The sequence below is a fragment of the Somniosus microcephalus genome, chromosome 9 (assembly GCF_052327205.1).
Source record: "Somniosus microcephalus isolate GS21.2 chromosome 9, FLI_Smic_1.0, whole genome shotgun sequence".
Lineage (NCBI taxonomy): Eukaryota > Metazoa > Chordata > Chondrichthyes > Squaliformes > Somniosidae > Somniosus > Somniosus microcephalus.
In genome coordinates, this window is record NC_140995.1 from 134,122,333 (window position 1) to 134,142,725 (window position 20,393).

Sequence of the window (20,393 nt, forward strand, 5' to 3'; positions counted from 1 at the left end):
GTACTGGGCCAAAGAGGACCCAAAAGGAAAGTTCCTCTTCATTTTTGTAAGAGCAGGAGGAGCAGGAAAGCTCCTCTCAGCTCCACAAACTCAGCCTGGGTCGCTGCTGCAGCCGCTCCAGTCCCCCACCCCCCTCGAGGTGGCCCAGAGCTAGCTGGGGGCTGTTTTCGGCCGCAGCCCGCTGTCCTTATGTAAATGAGGCTCAGTCCTCAAAATGAACCAGAACTCCCAGTGGGACTGCCAGCTGGCTGGTTAGCTGCTCTGATATCTCATAATATAGTACTGCCCTGGGAAAACCATGATACTTTAATTAGTTTAATGAATTGACAAGAACCTTAATAAAAAATTAGATAAGTTAAAGTTTGTATCAAAGCTCCAGCAAATAATAATTAAATTATATTTCACTTTAAATTTGCTGAGTTGATTCTACTGAACAGATTCTGTCTTGATTTTATATAATGAAATCATTTTAGTCTGACTCCGAGAAGCTGCTACGTGAAGACACCCAACCTGAGGTGTCTCCCATAATAATAATGAAATAAAGAAAACTATTTGTGTCAGAGCTGCTGCAAATGATGTTAATTCTCTTCCTTTTAATCAAGATGTGTTGAGTTAACTCTTAAGGTGAACTTGATTTTGTAAATATAATTAAACAATTTTTCTCAACTCCATGAAGTTGTTTGAGTCATCTGCTGATTTAAGGAATGAAGTTCTCACATTGTGAAAAGTATGTGTAGGTGGGACATTTTAACCAGCACAGCTCTTGATTTCCTGGGACCAATTTTAACTGCCAATGAGACAGTAGCAGCCTGAAAATGGCGTCAGTTCAAGTGCCAACATAAAGGGGACAGTACACCAGCTGCTGCCAACTTGAGTAGGTTCCTACGAAGGGCGACTGGAGCACCTGCCAGTTTCAGGCAGGAAACCACTTTTAATATACAAATTGGGGTCCCATGACATAAATAGGACCCTGATTACAATTTTGAGGTACAAAAGTATGTGCCACACAAGCTTCGCGCATTTGTACCATCAATGAGCGGCCTAATTATCGTTTTTTAAAGCTTGAGGCCACTCAAAAACCAGCCCAAAAATGTTTCTAATTTCTATTGATTTTAACACAAAAATACTCTGGCCCACTGCCAGCTCATGCGCACCTTCCGGGATCACCACCCCTCAGGCTCTGATGTCGGACAGCTCCATGGAGGCATCAGTCAATTTCTCACCCTTCCCAACCAACGAGCTGCCTCGGAGTGCTGGATTACCACATGCAGCTTGTCGGCTGCATGTGTGTATATGTGTGTGCACGCATGCGTGCAAGGAAGGTGGTAGAAGTCACAGTTGATCAGTACTGTCACTAGCTGTGCCAAACCTATATTGCATGATAGCTGCAGGTGTCCTAGCAGCAGATGGCAAAGCCCTGCATGTGCTTCATTGCTGACTGAGACATTGTGGAGACAGTTTCCCAAGGTCATTACCCTGGTATATGCGATGATGCCTGCAAATATGGTTGATGGGATCTTGGCAGGTGCAGCCAATTCGGCTGTGCTGGCTAGTTGATCACTTGACTTGCCTTCTTTCATACAGTACAACTAAAAGCATGACATACTGTGATTGGTATACTCCTGAGGAAGCATCCAGCATTATGTTTGTTCAGGAATTCATTTTCTGGCAGTTTGGGTCAGTGGGGTGGGGGGAGGGCAATGGAAGAGCCTCAAACAAGCTGGCCATTTAACACCTGGTACAACTAGGCAGAGTGTTTACGACGCAGGCACCACCATTTCCAGCTGAATTTTACAGTTAGGATTCTAAAATCAGCAAAGGACCCCAAGTTACTTATTTAAGCCTAACACCTGTTTCAGGCGAGCATCCTGGATGACTAAAAGTCCCCATATCCAATATGGCATCCAGCGCACTTCCGGCGCAGTTTGGTCATGACAGATCATGACGCGAAATTCAGAGATCTAATGCTAATCTTATGCCAGAAAAATGGGCGTCCATGATTTGAAATTCTCCCCCGATGTCACTTAGTGGCCAGCCTACTTGCCACCTCCTGTGAGTCCACGAACATGAGCATGCAAGTCGCTTATGTTGGCAGTGTACTTGGTGATCCTAATTTGCAAGATTTATGTGTATTTTTTGTGTGTCAGCAGCAATATAGGCATGCATGTGAATGTGTCAAGCAGCTGTTTGAGTTCTTTACATGTTGCTTTAGTGAAATAACACCAACGAGAGAGTGAAATCTTGTTGGTATTCATTGTACATTCATATACTAAAAGTAATCAAAATGTGGATACTTTTACCTGGGCAATCTCCATGAGTTCAGAATTTGTTGTCACATTTTCTGCCACAACCTATGCGTTGCATTGACTCACTTGACCACCACCACTCAAAATTCTAATCTGTACTCCTGATTAAAGGGTGTTTGTCAGCTCCAAAGAGGCTGAATCCTGGTTTGCAGCACCTCAGGGCTGGATCCAGAAAAGGAAGGAGCAGTCCAGCTGCCCCTCGTTTCTACCATCCTGAACTATTGAGCCGGGTTTTCTGATCGGAGGCTTCCTATGGGCAGATGCCTCCGATCGGAAAAAATCTACGGACTTACCTGCTCACTCCGTAGGTCCCGAGACTTGTGCTCCTGGGCCTCTCCTCTTCGAAATGCACAGAGGCCCAGGTATCCCAGGGGCGCATGTGGTTCACAAGCGTCCCTGGGATCACGTGGGCCATGGGGAACCAAGCAAAGAAGGGAATCCAGCTTCACACTTTTGACAGGCCTCTACACACAGATTTGTCAAAAGTATGAATGGGGGTCACTTAAAAAACAGTTAAACATTAAATAAATGGTTTTTTAAATCACATATTTAAAATTAGTTAAAATTACATTAAATTAAATATTTTAAACAAAAATTTTACTTTTGAAAAAAATTAACGTTTTTTACGGGGCTAAAAATAAACTTACCTTCTTTAATAGTTTTTTTTAATTATAAATGAGTGGAAAAAAAATATTATTTTATTTTTTTAAACTCTTATGCTGGTAAAAGCAGGCCTTATGCATGATTTTACTAGGCATAAGATTTTTAAAGGTTTTCAGCGGGCAGAAGTTGTGCAGAAAGCGGAACTCTCTGCCCACAGAGGCCCTTCTCCCGAGCAGGCGTGCGATCTGTCGAGAGGATTCTTGACAGATCACAAGTGCCAGGTTTTAGTGCATGCGCTTCGCATGCCTAAACCCAGCACTTGCGAGGCCCCTATGGGTGCGTACACACCTCGTAACCACCCATGGGGGTCAGAAAATCCGGCCCAATATCTGCATTCCTGCCAATTTGTCAATACTAGTAACCGGTCTCCAAGCAGACACACAACCACTGATAACAATTTTCTGCCTATGGGCACACAGCCAGTTCTTTATCTACTGTAGCAGCTTCATCTACTAACCTGGTGACTTCAAAAATTCAATAAAGTTAGTAAGACACAACCTTTTTTTCCAGAAGCCGTGTTGAGTGTCCCTGATGACTCCTCTGTTTACATGGTCATAGAGAACCTCTTATGAGCCCTTTGAGCATCTTACCTATAACTAAAGCCAAACTAATAGGCCTATAATTACCTGGTCCTGCCTTGTCCCCCTTTTGAAAATTGGAACTACATGGGCACCCTTCCAGTCTGAGGGAATAGTCACTGATTCTAGCAAGCTGTTAAAGATATGGGCAAGGGGCTCGCAAAGCACATGCCACAACTCTTTAAGAACCCTCAGATGGATGTCATCCGGTTTCCAGTTCTATATAATATGTTAACATTTACAATGTTTCTTTTAGCTGTGCAACTTTCTGCTGGTAGTTGATCATCCTCAGGATTAAAGACTTATGTGAAGTAATCATGTAATACTTTTGCCATCCCCTAGGTGTCCATTCAAAACTGTCCCTGGGAATCTTTGAATGGCCTTACACAGTCTTTAACAGTTCTCCGACTCCTAACATAGCTAAAAAATCTTTTATCATTTCTATCGCAATTGTCTACTATCCTCATCTCCAGTGACCTTTTAGCTGCTCCGATAGCAGCTTTGGTTTCCTTTAATTGTGCATGACGTATATCTTTGTTTTTCTGAAAAATACATTCTTTTAATCTATCAAAACATTTTTGTTTGAGTCTAATTTACCTTTAAATATGAGCAGTCTTGGCTTAGTCTTGCCATGTGCCCTTCTTTTGACTTTAGGGACATACTGTATATAGTTTCTTTGTGCTTTAATAAACTATTTTGCAGTAGCCAGCTTTTCACCCATAACATAACTTGAATATCTATTATGGCTTTATGAAATTCCATATAATTTGCTGGCCCTAGGAAAATAAAGTAATGTTAAGCCTAATGGCTTTCATCCTAAGATCCTCAATAACAAAACTTTTCTTCAGGGGTGATTTTGCGATCCAGTGCTCCCAGCAGGAAGCGGCACTCGTAGATGGTACATCTCAGGAAATTATGAGTGTAATCACTCCTAATGTGCCTGCGATTACAGAGCTTTATACCAGAAAGTTACTGAGGATTATCAGGCATGGTTCTCTGTTCTCAAAAAATGTTCAAAGAAAATAAATCGTAAGAAGTACATGTTAAACTATTATTTATTCTCTTTTCAATGAAAATGTATTTCTCTACTTACTGCAATATTTATCCCGCACTCATTAATTACATTTTTTTATAACAATGGAATTTAAAAATCCTTTCTGCTGTACGATATGAAGTTCTTTCTCTACTCTTTGTCAAGAATATACAATTTTCAGAACATGTTCTCCAATTCAGTCAAGTGCTTTAAAATAAATTTCCTTTAACGCATTAAAATAAGAGAGCAAAGTACCAAGTTGAAATGGTCTCTGTCTATTTCACATGCTTTTCTACCTCATATCAAGTGACTGGGGGGTTTAGATAGGTAAAAATATCCATTGTATTAACTTTATGCCTGCAAACATGATTTAATGTTAGCTTCTAACCAAAGCCATCAGAAAATTATTTTAATTCTGCTGGTCACATTGCTATTCGTGGAATTAAGAGTTTCTCCAACTTATTTTATTTTAAAAAGCATGGTGAAAAAGAGTAACTCCCTTCTCTAACATATAACAATATATTGAATTATTTAATAATACCAAAGCAAATGTTTCACATGGAGCTAACTGACCTCAGCTATATACAGTCTGGGAAGCTTGACCAAGTTCAAGAGGTATTAGTATTGCTTCAGACTTTTCAGAAGCGTAACTGAGATAAGAATATAAGAACATAAGAAATAGGAGAAGGAGTAGGCCATTCGGCCCCTTGAGCCTGCTCCACTATTCAATAAGATCATGGATCTCCACTTTGCTGCACTATCCCCATATCCCTTGATTCCCTTAATATCTAAAAACCTATCAATCTCTGTCTTGAGTACACTCAACGACTAAGCCTCCACAGCCCTCTGTGGTAGAGAATTCCAAAGATTCACCACCCTCTCTAAGTGAAGAAATTTCTCCTCATCTCAGTCCTAAATGGCCGACCCCTTATTCTGAGACTGTGACCCCTGGTTCTAGACTCCCCAGCCAGGGGAAATAACCTCCTTGCATCTACCCTGTCTAGACCTGTAAGAATTATGTATGTTTCAATGAGATCACCTCTCATTCTTCTAAACTCCAGAGAATATAAGCCTAGTCTACTCAATCTGTCCTCATAGGACAACCCCCCTATCCCAGGAATCAGTCTGGTGAACCTTTGTTGCACTCCCTCTATGGCAAGTATATTCATCCTTAGGTAAGGAGACCAAAACTGTACACAATACTCCAGGTGTGGTCTATCCAGGGCCCTATATAATTGCAGTAAAACATCTTTATTACAGGAGGATTTGAGTATAAGAATAAAGGCCAACATACCATTTTCTTTCTTAATTGCTTGCTGTACCTGCATGTTAACTTTCAGTGATTCATGGACAAGGACACCCAGGTACCTCTGAACACCAATATTTCCCAATCTCTCACCATTTAAAAAATACTCTGCTTTTCTATTTTTCCTACCAAAGTGGAAAACTTCACATTTTTCCATGTTATATTCCATTTGCCATGTTCTTGCCCACTCACTTAGCCTGTCTATATCCACTTGAAGCCTCTTTGCATCCTCCTCGCAACTTACATTCCCACCTAGCTTTGTATCATCAGCAAACATAGATATATTACATTTGGTCCCTTCATCCAAATCATTGATATAGATTGTGAATAGCTGAGGCCCAAGCACTGATCCTTGCGGTACCCCACTAGTTACAGCCTGCCAACCTGAAAATGACCCGTTTATTCCTACTCTCTGTTTTCTGTCCATTAACCAATCCTCAATCCATGCTAGTATATTACCGCCAATCCCATGAGCCCTAATTTTGTTTAATAACCTCTTGTGTGGCACCTTATTGAATGCCTTCTGAAAATCCAAATACACCACATCCACTGATTCCCCCTTATCTATTCTGCTAGTTACAACCTCAAAAAACTCTAACAGATTTGTGAAACATGATTTCCCCTTCATAAATCTGTGTTGACTCTGCCCAATCCTATTATTAATAATAATAGATTCTAGCATTTTCTCTACTACTGATGTCAGGCTAACTGGTCTGTAGTTCCCCGTTTTCTCTCTCTCGTCTTTCTTAAATAGTGGGTTTACATTTGCCACCTTCCAATCTGCAGGAACCATTCTAGAATCTATGGAATTTTGGAAGATGACAACCAATGCATCCACTATCTCTACAGCCATCTCTTTCATAACCCTAGGATATAGGCTATCAGGTCCTGGGGATTTATCAGCTTTCAGTCCCATTAATTTGTCCAGTACTCATTTTTTACTAATACTAATTTCTTTCAGTTCCTCATTCTCGCTGGACCCTTGGTTCTCCACTATTTCCAGGAGGTTTTTTGCAGAGATAAGTGGTGAGGTTAAAGATAAGGCAGCTGCCTCTCTAGGCTTTGAACGTCCATGGAAAACGGTCATAAACATCAGATACTGCTGTAGCACCAGCTTGTTTGAACCATGTGAAAGAGAGAGTGGGAAAAGTACCAGCAGCTTGTTTTTACCAGCGAGAATGGCATAAGAGCAGCCATTCAAAGATGAAAGGAGGAGACAGTCCTCCAGACAGTCCTCCAGACAGACTGGAGATAGACCACGAGACAGACCAAATGAACACCAAAAAGAATGTCAATGGAGAATTAACCCTTCAGTCTCCCGAAGTAGAAGAATTTGACCATTCTAAGTTTCGAGTTGTACAACTGACTTAATGTTGTATGCATCTCTATCTGTAAACCTGTTGTATTTTAATGTTAATGAAACCAATTGTTAGAAAGGTTTCAAGCCTTAGTTGATTTTACCTCTGATATCCCTAAGGCGTAAAGATAGAGTTAAGAAACCGCTACAGCATTTAGGAATGAGCAATAAATGCTAGACTTGCTAGCAACACCCATATCCCGAGAATGAATAAAAAGTAACATAAGATTCCAGTGTTCAGTCCACTGTATGCACTCTACAATCTGTTCCTTAACAATATTGGAACAATACTTCTGCTACTGTTTACTGAAATTACAGCATGTGCCTGCTATTTCTGACACTTCTCAGGACTTAGAGAGAACTTCCACTTGAGGCAATTTATGTTTGAATTTCAAAGTGAATCAGCATGAAAGCCAGCACAATTCATCCCACTGCTTTGCCACTCGTGACTGGAAGCATGCAGTTATAAAACAATACCAATAGGATTGTGAGCAGGCAGCTGGTACAGATGAAAACAGACCACAACCAGACAAATGTGCACATGCAGCAGCTCCGTGAAATTTCTGGCTGAGACAGGAAGGTCAGTTATAAGATCTGAGAACCATAGGTGATACATTTATAAGCTGAAGCGTGGCACTGTACGTTGGAGCCCTGACTCACTGGGCCAGATTTTGCTGTAAAAATAATGATGAGGCTAACAGCACTCACCGTTATTTATGTGCAAATTGGACAGCAACTTCTGGCAACCGCACATGCGCAGTTAATCGCGGAAATCTGGAAGTTGCTGTCCGAGATGCCCTGCTCCTCCAAAAGCTTCCCAAAAATGGCATCTTGCCGTTTAACTCACAATTCAACTGCAATGAACAATAGATACGGACTAAACATGGCAGAAAAAGTTAGGGCTTGTCCATTCTAGTGCAAGTTTTTTTATATTCGTTCATGGGATGTGGGTGTCGCTGGCAAGGCCAGCAATTATTGCCCATCCCTCATTACCTTTGAGTAGGTGGTGGTGAGCCACCTTCTTGAGTCGCAGAGAGCAGTTAAGAGTCAACCACATTGCTGTGGGTGTGGAGTCACATATAGGCCAGACCAGGTAATGACAGCAGGTTTCCTTAACTAAAGGGTGTTAGTGAACCAGATGAGTTTTTACAACAATCCGATAGTTTCATGGTCACCATTGCTGATACTAGCTTTTTATTTCCAGATTTATTTAATTAACTGAATTTAAATTCACTAGCTGCCGTGGTGGGATTTGAATTCACATCTCTGGATCATTAGTCCAGGCCTCTGGATTGCTAGTCCAGTAACATAATCGCTATGCTACCATACCAATAGTACCCCTCCAACAGCGTGGTAAGTCTTAATTACTGCCAAACAACCTCTCTGGCACTGAAAATTAACTTTTGCAAGTGTAGAGTCGCATTCTTCCATATTGTAATTATAGAAAGTGTATGGGCAAGTGCAAGTCTAACAAATGGCTAGCGGCATTAGTTCGCCGCTCTGAGCAAAATCAGGACCATTATGTCACAGAGTGATACCATGCAAAGTTATGCTCATAATCCCACCCATGTCTTGCCCTCCTGCTCTCAGTTATGCCTTTGTGTGGTTGTTAATTACACATGGATCCTGGATGGGTCATGTTCAGCATGTGGGCTTTCATTGAAGGTCAATTACAATTTTCAGCCAAACAGGTGTTCTCTCATAGGGGGTCATAAATGATAGGTTCTATTATACCATTTCACAATTATACCATTTCACAATAAAATAAAGCATAATTCAGAGGTGAAGATTTTAGTACATTTCAGGATTATTGTATTAAACTGTTAGATTTACTTGATATGCATTTTAATAATGAATGAGAAATTAAATAGGGACTATCGTTAGTGGTTTTCAGGGTATATTTTTTTTAAATATAATTATAAATATTATTGATAATTGGCATTTAGCATCTGTGAATGTGACCTACTTGTATTTAAGAGAATGTGATCCTGTCGTAGTCACTACCGGCCTCTGTTGCCTGAAGTTCAATAGGTAGATGAAAATGTGTTGTTGAGAGATGGCTGCAGGCAAGGACTGCAATAAAGGCAAGGCTCTGAGCCTGCATGGGTGTTGAGGTCATGTAGGAAAATAGAGAGAACTTTGGGTGGTGAGTACATTTGAAGTTAGAGGTTTGGAAAAAAGAAACGACAGTCAAAATCAATCAATGTAAAATATATATAACATTTTATAAAATGCATTGACCCTGAAATTTCATGGGAGGGATGGTTAAAATCATAGAATCATACAGCACAGAAGGAGACTATTCGCTCCATCGTGCCTGTGCCGGCTCTTTGAAAGAGCAGTCCAATTAGTCCCACTCCCCTGATCTTTCCCCATAACTCTGCAGAGTAGTTAGAGCACATAATGTTTTGCCACAGATAATAGTTGAGGCATAGACCATTGCATTCTTTAGGGAAAACGTGGATAAACATTTGAAGCAAAGGAAGATACAAGGTTATGGGAAGGGAGCAAGGTAGTTTTATTACTCCAGCAAAGAGCACACACAGAGAAGATGGGGGATGAATGGCCTCCTTCTCTGCAGTAAACTCCTAGGGTTCTACCCCTCAATTGGCAGCCTTACTGTACAAGGCCATTGCCATAAACTTCTATCGTTCTCCCCTAAACTTGTAATCTTACTACAAGAGGCCCTAAAGATGTTCATGTGGAAATGGAAACATTTACACTGGTGTAATATTTGTTACTCTTCTCAGTTGAGGCCTATTGTTGGGGGAAGAGTACAGGGAGGTTTTGTCATGATTAGTTGTGCCACAATTGATCAGGAATTGCTTGATGCCAACACGGTGTTTAGAATGAATAGGTATTCTGTACACCAGCATTACAGTCCCTTACCTAGACAACAAAAAAAACATAACATATATAAAACTTAAAAATGCAAAGTCCCTACTCCATTGTACGCTCCATATATGCCTCAATCCTTTGAAGAGAAATGCTCCATGGAGCCCAGAAGTCAGAATTTCATTCAAGGGAAAGAAAAGGACACACTCTGCTGACGTCAGATAGCGACATCCTCAAAGAGCGTGTCTACTGCCTGGCATTGATTACAGCATACTTGATCATTTTACAGACAGAATGAGAACAGACTATGTTGTCTTTATTTAGAATAACAGGGAAATAAGAATTGAGAAAGATAAGTAGCCCCTTAAAGCAAGAATGTTCAGCAGACTCCTCTGCCATCACATTTTATCTTCTCATCAGGTATATTACAAAAATAAAGGAATTTATCTGCAATGTAAATCAATTACTTTCCTGGGACTATAAATTACAAATTTCCATCAATGATGTTCTTTCAAGTTAAAATTGCCCTAACAAGTTCTTGGTTGACTTTAACTTTGAACTTTTAACCATTTCTTCTGAATGTAAAGTGCCAGTCAACAAAAAACCTTCTTATGGTGCTGCAGCTTCTGTAGGAGCTGGCAGGAGTGTAATCTGTTAACTTTGAGATTCCACTAAGAGTTTATTGTGGTTACCAAGTGAGTGCTAAATGAAAAAGCAATGGTTACATACTGCAGTGATATGATTTGGAGCCTGAAAATTACAATTAAAAACAAAAGGACAACCATTTTGGTTTTGAAAAGCTTAGTCATTAAAAATGATATTGTATTAAAATAGGTTAATCATTTTTCCACTTCTCCCACATTTCTTGGCTCCTAGTAAACATTTTGCATGTGGTTTGTGGCACGCAGTTTTTCATAGAATCTTGCAGCACACTAGGAGACCATTTGGCCAATTGTTTGTGTGCTAGCTCTTTGAAAGAGCTGTCGCATTCATCCCACTCTCCTGCTCTTTCCCCATAGCTGAACCCCAGCAGCTACTATGCAGCATAGAGCTTGCGCACATGCATGAACAGTAAAACTGAGCTGTGACCTCAAACTTGGCTGCACTTTCTTGTAGGTATTCTGCAGCACTGACCTATGGGACAGTGCTGAAAAAACTCCTCACAAGCATTGAGTATTTTTGAATTATTTAACAGCTTTTTCTTTCACATTGGTCTGTTAATGACATATTATTCATGGTGAAATGCCTGCATTGTGTTTTTGTGACTTAATCCATAACAGATATCTGGCTGGAAAAAATATATAAAAGACTGTGGAGGTGATTTCCATCTTCAGGTATAAAACAGTTCTAATTTGGTTTGCAGTGCTTTAAGATCGGCCTGAAATAGCACTGAAGTTTCTGTCTAACTTTATTTGCATAATTATTTACACTTCAAATGCAGCCTCGGTGGATCTAGGAATGACATCACTGGTAGAAGAGGAAATTTGTGTGCAAATCAAGTTTAAATTTAAATAATTAAAAGTAAGTGTTATAAGGAGAACAAAAGTTTATTAGGCTTCTGGAGGGCATTAAAAAGCATCTCAACCTCATCATCACCCTTTACTTAGGCTGAAGAGGTATGCAATTAAGAAGTGGCAGGCCAGGATGAAGGGAAAAGGACCCATAGGTGCAGGCAAGAGTCTGCAGACAAGTGACAATGCAGCTCTATGCTTGGCCACCTATTTGATGGCTGCTGAAGTCAAGCTGCTGCTACATGAGATGCTTGTGAGAAAGGCTTTTAGTAGCATTCCCATAGGTCGGTGCTACAGAATAATTGAAAGAAGGTGCAGCAAAGCTTTATGCAATAGCTAACCTTTACTGTCCCTGCAAGAAACGAGGCTCACCTCCCAAATGCAAGAAATCACATTCTAGTCTCTGACCCCCCTACCAACCCAAATATATCTTTCATAAAGCCTCAGAAAAGGCTGACAGGGCCCAAAAGCACCCACTATCACACTAAATCTCAGCCTAGAGGCAGCTTGCATCTACCTGAAGATCTCTCTGCAATTATCAGACCTTTATCCAATCTGGTACAATAGGAAGCTCAACTCAAGTGAATGCACCCTGGCATGTTAAAGAATTTAACATATAATCCTTCACAAGAGCCAGATTATGTCATTCCAGCAGATCTAAATTGCTACTTGCTTTACTAGGCACATTCCTGAAGACTCAACGATATTCTATAAACTCTTTGTAAGAGCCTTCATGGGAAAAGAACTGCTGAAAATCTAAAAAGAGCCCAACAACAAGATGTAGGCATAAAGTTAATGGAGACAGAATGGCAAGAGATATGAAGACTAACTTTCAACACCATCACCTGCAGCAAAATGTTTGAGGGTCAACGCAAAAACATACATGGTACATAATACATCCCACGGATGCTCCACAAGTTTCATTCTTCCTCACTAGATGGTTGCTGGTTGGGCATCTGGCAGATGGGTAACTTTCTACACGTAGAATCATAGAATGGTTACAGCACAGAAGGAGGCCATTTGGCCCGTCGAGCCCGTGACAGCTCTCTAAGAGCACTTCAGCTAGTCCCACTCCCCCGCACTTTCCCCGTAGCCCAGCAAATTTTTTTCCTTCAGGTACTTATCCAATTCTCTTTTGAAAGCAGTGATTAAATCTGCCTCCACCACCCTTTCGGGCAGTGCATTCCAGACCCTAACCAGTCGCTGCGTAAAAAAGTTTTTCCTCATGTTGCCTTTGGTTCTTCTGCTAATCACCTTAAATCTGTGTCCTCTGGTTCTTGACCCTTCCGCCAGTGGGAACAGTTTCTCTCTATCTACTCTGTCCAGACCCCTCATGATTTTGAACACCTCTATCAAATCTCCTCTCAACCTTCTCTGCTCTAAGGAGAACAACCCCAGCTTCTCCAGTCTATCCACGTAACTGAAGTCCCTCATCCCTGGAACCATTCTTGTAAATCTTTTCGGCACCCTCTCTAAGGCCTTCACATCCTTCCTAAAGTGTAGTGCCCAGAATTGGACACAATACTCCAGTTGAGGCCGAACCAGTTTTATAAAGGTTCATCATAACTTCCTTACTTTTGTACTCTATGCCTCTATTTATGAAGCCCAGGATCCCGTATGCTTTTTTAACCACTTTTTCAAGCTGCCCTGCCACCTTCAACAATTTATGCACATATACCCCCAGGTCTCTCTGTTCCTGCACCCCCTTTAAAATTGTACCCTTTAGTTTACATTGCCTCTCCTCGTTCCTCCTATGAAAATGTATCACTTTGCACTTTTCTGTGTTAAATTTCATCTGCCACATGTCCGCCCATTACACCAGCCTGTCTATGTCTTCTTAAAGTCTATCACTATCCTCCTCACTGTTCACCATAATTCCAAGTTTTGTGTCATCTGTAAATTTTGAAATTGTGCCTTGTACACCCAAGTCAAAGTCATTCATTCATAGACATCAAGAAAAGCAGTGGTCCTAGTACCGACCCCTGGGGAACACCACTGTATACCTTCCTCCAGTCCGAAAAACAACCATCGACCACTACTCTCTGTTGCTTGTCACTTAGGTAATTTTGTATCAATGCTGCCACTGTCCCTTTTATTCCATGGGCTTCAACTTTGCTGGTAAGCCTATTATGTGGCACTTTATCAAACACCTTTTGGAAGTCCATGTACACTACATCAACCGCATTGCCCTCATCAACTCTCTCTGTTACCGCATCAGAAAACTCAATCAAGTTAGTTAAACACAATTTGCCTTTAACAAATCAGTACTGGCTTTCCTTAATTATTCCATACTTGCCCAAGTGACTGTTAATTTTGTCCCGGATTATCATTTCTAAAAGCTTCCCCATTACCGAGGTTAAACTAACTGGTCTGTAGTTGCTGGGTTTATCCGTACACCCTTGTTCAAAAAAGGGTGTAACATTTGCAATTCTCTAGTCCTCTGGCACCACCCCAGTATCCAAGGAGGATTGGAAGATTATGGCCAATACCTCCACAACTCCCACCTTTACTTCCCTCAGCATCCTAGGATGCATCCCATCCAGACCTGGTGACTTATCTACTTTAAGTACAGCCAGCCTTTCTAGTACCTCCTCCTTATCAATTTTTATCCCATCCAATATCTCAACTACCTCCTCTTTCACTATGACTTTGGCAGCACCTTCTTCCTTGGTAAAGACAGCTGCAAAGTACTCATTTAGTACCTCAGCCACGCTCTCTGTCTCCATGCGTAGGTCTCCATTTTGGTCCCCTAATCAGCCCCACCTCTCCTCTCACTACCCGTTTACTATTTATATGCCTATAGAAGACTTTTGGATTCCCTTTTATGTTAGCTGCCAATCTATTCTCATACTCTCTCTTTGCCCCTCTGATTTCCTTTTTCACTTCCCCTCTGAACTTTCTTTATTCAGCCTGGTTCTCACTTGTATTCTCAACCTGACATCTGTCATACGCTGCCTTTTTCTGCTTCATCTTACTCTCTATCTCTTTCATCATCCAGGGAGCTCTGGCTTTGGTTGCCCTACCTTTCCCCTCATGGGAATGTACCTCGATTGTACCTGAACCATCTCCTCTTTAAAGGCAGCCCATTGTTCGATTACAGTTTTGCCTGCCAATCTTTTATTCCATTTTTACCTGGGCCAGATCCATTCTTAACCCACTGAAATTGGCTTTCCTCCAATTATTTTTACTCTAGATTGCTCCCTGTCCTTTTCCATAGCTAGTTTAAACCTTATGATGCTGTGATCACTGTTCCCTAAATGTTCCCCGACTGACACTTGCTCTACTTGACCCACTTCATTCCCCAGAACCAGATCCAGCAATGTCTCCTTCTTCCTTGGGCCGGAAACGTACTGATTACATATTTTGGTAAAGCCCACATTCAGTCATTCTGAATGGCAGTCGAGGAGGCCACAAAGACCATCTGCTATTCCAATAGTCTAAACTCTATATTAATTGTTCCTATTCACTGGAGAGTACGAGCTCCGTGCAGCATGCAGCCTGGCACAACTCTCACCTGGCTGCATGCTCCACTGTAACTTTGGTATTATTATATTAAAGGTGCACCTAACTAGTTTAGCCTTTCAGTGTAAAATCTTTATATAACATTCATTGGTCTATGAGGCATATGTCCTTTACAACTAGAACAATTTATAATCATTGATAAAATGTATCAATACAAGAAGTGCTCTATCAGAAGTTAATAACATTGTATCATCTTACTATTAACAGCCCATATAGATAATACGCAAGTTGTGCTTGCAGGGAAACAAGGTCCACACTATGTAAAAGCCCATATATTGTACCAAAAAAACACTTGACGGAAGGCAATTGTAGATTTTTGTTGTTGATATCAATAATAGAATTGCTCTGGAACACCACATATTTTGCACATCAACCAGCTACAAAATGTACATTTTTTTCAAAAACTTGCCAGAAATCAAAAAATACATCTAATAAGGAGTTAACTTCAAATTTCATCATCCTCGCTCTACTCAATTTTGAGACTGTTTAATTTCTATGTTTGCAGATAAAACCATGACTAATGTGCATTCAAAATAACAGAAACAGCCAGTGTGATCAATTAGCAAACAGAAATTAGAATGAAATGGTCTTAATATAAATGAACTAGGAAGAAATAACTAATTTAGTTCCAACTTGGTTTCAGAGCAATATTGCAAATGTTTTGCAATAAAACATTGCAAAGATTGATATAATGACTAAATATCTAGTGTTCAAACACATCTAGCATAAATAGCAACAACTGAGCAGTGGCCAAATCTCAATCCACAGTGCGAAATAACATTAAAGAAATGATGTACAACAACAACAACTTGTATTTAAATAGCACCTTTAACGTAGTAAAATGTCCCAAGGCGCTGCACAGGAGTATTTTAAGACAAAAAAAATTGACACCAATCCACATAAGGATAAACTAGGACAGGTGGCCAAAAGCTTGATCAAAGAGGTAGGTTTTAAGGAGCGTCTTAAAGGAGGAAAGAGAGGTAGTGAGGCGGACAGGTTTAGGCAGGGAATTCCAGAGCTTAGGGCCTAGGCAACAGAAGGCACAGCCACCAATGGTTGAGCGATTATAATTAGGGATCCTCAAGAGGGCAGAATTAGGGGAGCGAAGATATCGGGGGGGGGGGCGGGTGGCGGGAGTTGTGGGGCTGAAGGAGATTACAGAGTTAGGAAGGGGCGAGGCCATGGGGGGATTTGAAAACAAGGATGAGAATTTTGAAATTGAGGCGCTGCTTAACCAGGAGCCAATGTAGGTCAGCGAGCACAGGGGTGATGGATGAATGGGACTTGGTGTGAGTTAGGACAGGGGCAGCCATGTTTTGGATGACCTCAAGTTTAGGTAAGGTGGAATGTGGGAGGCCAGCCAGGAGTGGCTGGAATTGTCAAGTCTAGAGGTAACAAAGGCATGGACAGTTACAACATTTGCAATAAAATCGGACAGGAACTGGCTTCACATAGACACTTGTATGAGCTGCTACAATTGTATATACAGACTTCTTTGTAGAATACGGGATGGTTTAATACATTTTAACCGTCGAATTAGTAACACTCATTTGTCTAGTATGCCCCGGTTACATAGAGACTGTGCAAGTGAAGAGGGGGTTTAAGGCAGAAGTGGCCCCCTGTGGCCCAAAATGAATACTGCTTCTACTGTTTTTAAATGTAGAGGACACCATTTCGATAACTTTTGACAAGGAAACAAGACTCAGTTACGCATATCATTTTGGTTCAGTGGGCAAATGACAGCTTAAAATAAAAATTGTACTGCTGGTAATCTACTTAGATTTACAACGATTGGAACTCAGACTTATAATCCTAAATTCTTTTAACAATTCAGGTCTCCTTTGGCAAACAAATCTCATCCTGGCAACTGCTCATCAGCAGTATCAGTCGTCATGCTTGTGTCCCGACTGACGCGAAGTCATCTTCCCTTTTAACAAGCAAATGAATTAAAAGCATTATTAAAACTTTCTGGTCTTACGCACATCTGGCTTCCATGGAGATAATAGATGATATTTAAATGTAGGACGGGAAAAAACACGGGTGAGCTGGCAATTTATCGCATTATTATTTTATCCACTGGAAATGTTACACAAAGAATGACTACCAGTGCACACCTTGACCACTGTATCACTCAATTACAAAACAATACACCAGTACAACTCTATTGTCGGAGTTGACAGTAAACCAAAGCTGAAGAAAAATCACACAGCAGAACGCGTACATTGGAGTTCCCGTTCACCTTGTACACTGTAGATATTACTGTGCCAGGATATAAGCTGAATAAATGTGCGAGTCTTCTGTGAAACAGAAACCGGTCACACTGAGTGGCTCACGGCGCTGCCAATATTTGTCTGGCCACCTGTCTACATTCTGGCCACAATGGAACTCAACCCAAAAAGTGACCTGTTAAATGGCCGAACTTAAACCATTTATATTAGTAGATGCAAAATCGTGGTGTATAATAAAAATAGCAGCATCGTATCCTCAACGTTTTGATGCACTATGTATGCACTTCAGATATCTAACTTACTGAACAATGGTAAACTTCACAGTTGTCTGTAACTGGTTTGAGTGTACTTAAGTGCCATTACAAATAGCAGTGAAAATCATTAAACACGCGTATCTAAGGCATGAAAAATGTACATATTAACAAAATACTGCATTAGTTCGCATTTGATCCATAAAAAGCAATTAAAATGGACGAAGGTGTAAAAGTTTCCAGTATTCATTCCATCCAGTTGCTGGAGCCGAAAATAAACATTTGCTAGTGTAAGAATACAGAAGCACGGACTTTCCCTTCAAATATATATTATTGTATCTTTAAAAAAAAGTTTCTACTTTCACTTACTAGCTGTAGGCTGGAGATGAATATGAGGGTGCACCTCCCGCTGCAGCAGCCCATGGTTGGCAGTGGGTCGGGTCCCGATGCCCCTTTCTCTGTCTCTCTGCACGTTTCCCGCCGGCTGGCTGGCTCCGCTTTGATTGCCGGGCTCGGGCTCGGGCTCGGGCACACCTGGCTGGTTTGCGCGCGCTGAGTGGCCTGTCTTGCCCGGGCTCAGCAGCGCGAGGGCAGGCAGCTCGCGATCCTCCTGCTGCACACCATCACCGTGCCAAAGCAACACACACAATCCGCACAACAGAGACAGCACTCGCCAACAAGGCAAGCGAAGAAAGGAGGGCGGGCTGTGCAAACTCTTTTTGTTGTTGTGTTACCATCCACACAAGACCGCGTTTCAGATGCGCTTCTCCACAATTCAATTGCGAGAAGGTTGGCAGCGGCGGACCTTATTTATCTTAGAGACTATCTGCTCACGCTGCTGGCGATGGTTGTTAGGTGAATTATTTCCCAGCCCGCAGCTTTGCTGACGCCGCGACTCGGAGGTGGGTGGGAGGGAAACTACCGATGCGAAATGATGAACAAGCCCGGATCATAATCTCGTTTCGGCAAGCCAGTCGGTCTCGCTCTATTGTAACTGTTCGGTGCGAGCGGTGAAATGGAGCCCGGCTCCTGTCAAAATAAAACCTCGCTCCAGCTGCTGACTACCGAGCTGTAAGGGCGCGAACCTGCTCAGTCTCTGTTGCTGGATTAATCGCTCGAACAACTTGTTCTCTGTCCTCCAGTTATTTTCTCCCTTTTTTTCCCTCTCGCCCGAATAGGAACAGCAATAGAGATCACAGAGACAGGAGACACCATGCAGTAACTGCACAGATATGCCATCTGACGCTACAGATTGGCAAAGCGCGCACTATGTCACCCCCTTGTTGGATATCAGACTTGCCATTGTAGCTCGAACAGCTGTAATAGGACGCCTTTGAGCGCGAACATATAGCATTGAATAGTTATCATTGTTCCATCTCCTTCAATTTCGACAACTGCTTTAAGAAGCAAAACTGAGAGATTTCTCTGTGATGTGAATCCCATTCCACAATTAGAATTAACAACGTAACGGTAATGCCATTATCTCATTCTATCAGAATTTAACTAGAAATATCTCATGTATTTTGTATAGTTGAAATAGTAATCTATGGTCATTACCACATTTTAATAACCATTTATCCAGTTACGCCATAACTTTATGTAGCGTTTTCAATGTTAATGACGGAGGGGGCGGGGGGTCGTTCTGCCGTGAACAATTAAATCAATGGCCCTACCGAACTGCTGTACATAGTTAATGCCCCAGCTGAAAAGTTACTTATTGTCATTGAACCAAGCGTTTTTAAAGTGTAAAACAATGTTTAATTGACCTTATTTTACATAAGGAGGATAAATCCAGTTCAGCCGAAATTACATTCTACTGCATAATTCCCCAGTTCAAACAAGCAGAGAAAAATGGTCTGAAATAAACAGCAACGTGGACTTCCTCTCTCCACAGAGGCTGATTGCCCTACTGAGTGTTTCCGGCATTTTCTGCTTTTATTAGCAACATAGGTATCGTGGGAATGATAATTTTAAAGTCCCTGCTTCGCACCCAATAATGCATGTATTTCCACTACAGAATTTTTACAATTGTTAAATATTAATGCATTTCTTAATTAATTTTCAGCTCAAGGGTATTAACTGAAATTACTTTTATTTTCGCTAATGTTTTACATTTGTTACAAACTATCTCTAATGCTTTCTTTCTGTAATAGGCAAATATTAAAAGCCCCGTTTCTCCCCCAAAGCTAAGTACTTTCCAAATTATATACCACACAAAATTGTGCGGAATTGAAGATTAAAGGGGAATGGAGTAACCTATTGGGCATAACCAGTGTTTGGGGACTCTCGGATCAAATGACGCTGTTGTTGCCTCTGAATATCGTTCTGTTAACACATCAAGCTCTTCCCAATTCACATAATGTCTTTTCGTAGTCCTGATGCAGTATACTAATTTGCAACTGGTATCCGCCACTTAAAGTACTTTTCACGCCTTTACGGTAAGTGTACTCGTGTACATACGATAACTATTATCGATATCGATTCGTCAAAGGGTGAAACTGTTTGTCATCAAGAGACCGCAGGCAGTTTCTGGTTATCAAAGCGACCTCTTCTGGCTACTTCAATTACCGACAATATTGGGAAACGCCATTGGCAGAAGTCTACAGTCTTCTGACAGTTGCTCAGCTGCGTGAATGCTTCGTTATATCTGTATTTAAAATCAATCAATATACTACAGATAAAATAATAAAGAACAATTCAATTCATTTTAGGCACAGTTGCATTAGACACGGGCACAGGGTTCAGCCTGAACTCCAATTTAATTAATACAAACCTGAAATTAATATTTAGTGAAACATTGTGA

At 41.1% G+C, this 20,393-nt stretch overlaps 1 protein-coding gene across 3 annotated transcripts in view; it reads right to left on the reverse strand.

Moving 5' to 3' along the window:
- Positions 1–19,072, reverse strand: part of nkain2 (sodium/potassium transporting ATPase interacting 2) — a 1,023,309-nt gene extending 1,004,237 nt beyond the window's left edge. For 2 of the 3 annotated variants that reach the window (XM_085997219.1, XM_085997220.1), the window contains exon 1: positions 17,960–19,072. In XM_085997219.1, the coding sequence (XP_085853345.1) occupies positions 17,960–18,013 (54 nt within the window). In that variant the 5' untranslated portion in view covers positions 18,014–19,072. The remainder of the gene's footprint in view (positions 1–17,959) is intronic. The other variant, XM_085997218.1, reaches the window with a different exon arrangement.
- Between the last annotated feature and the right edge of the window lie 1,321 nt (positions 19,073–20,393).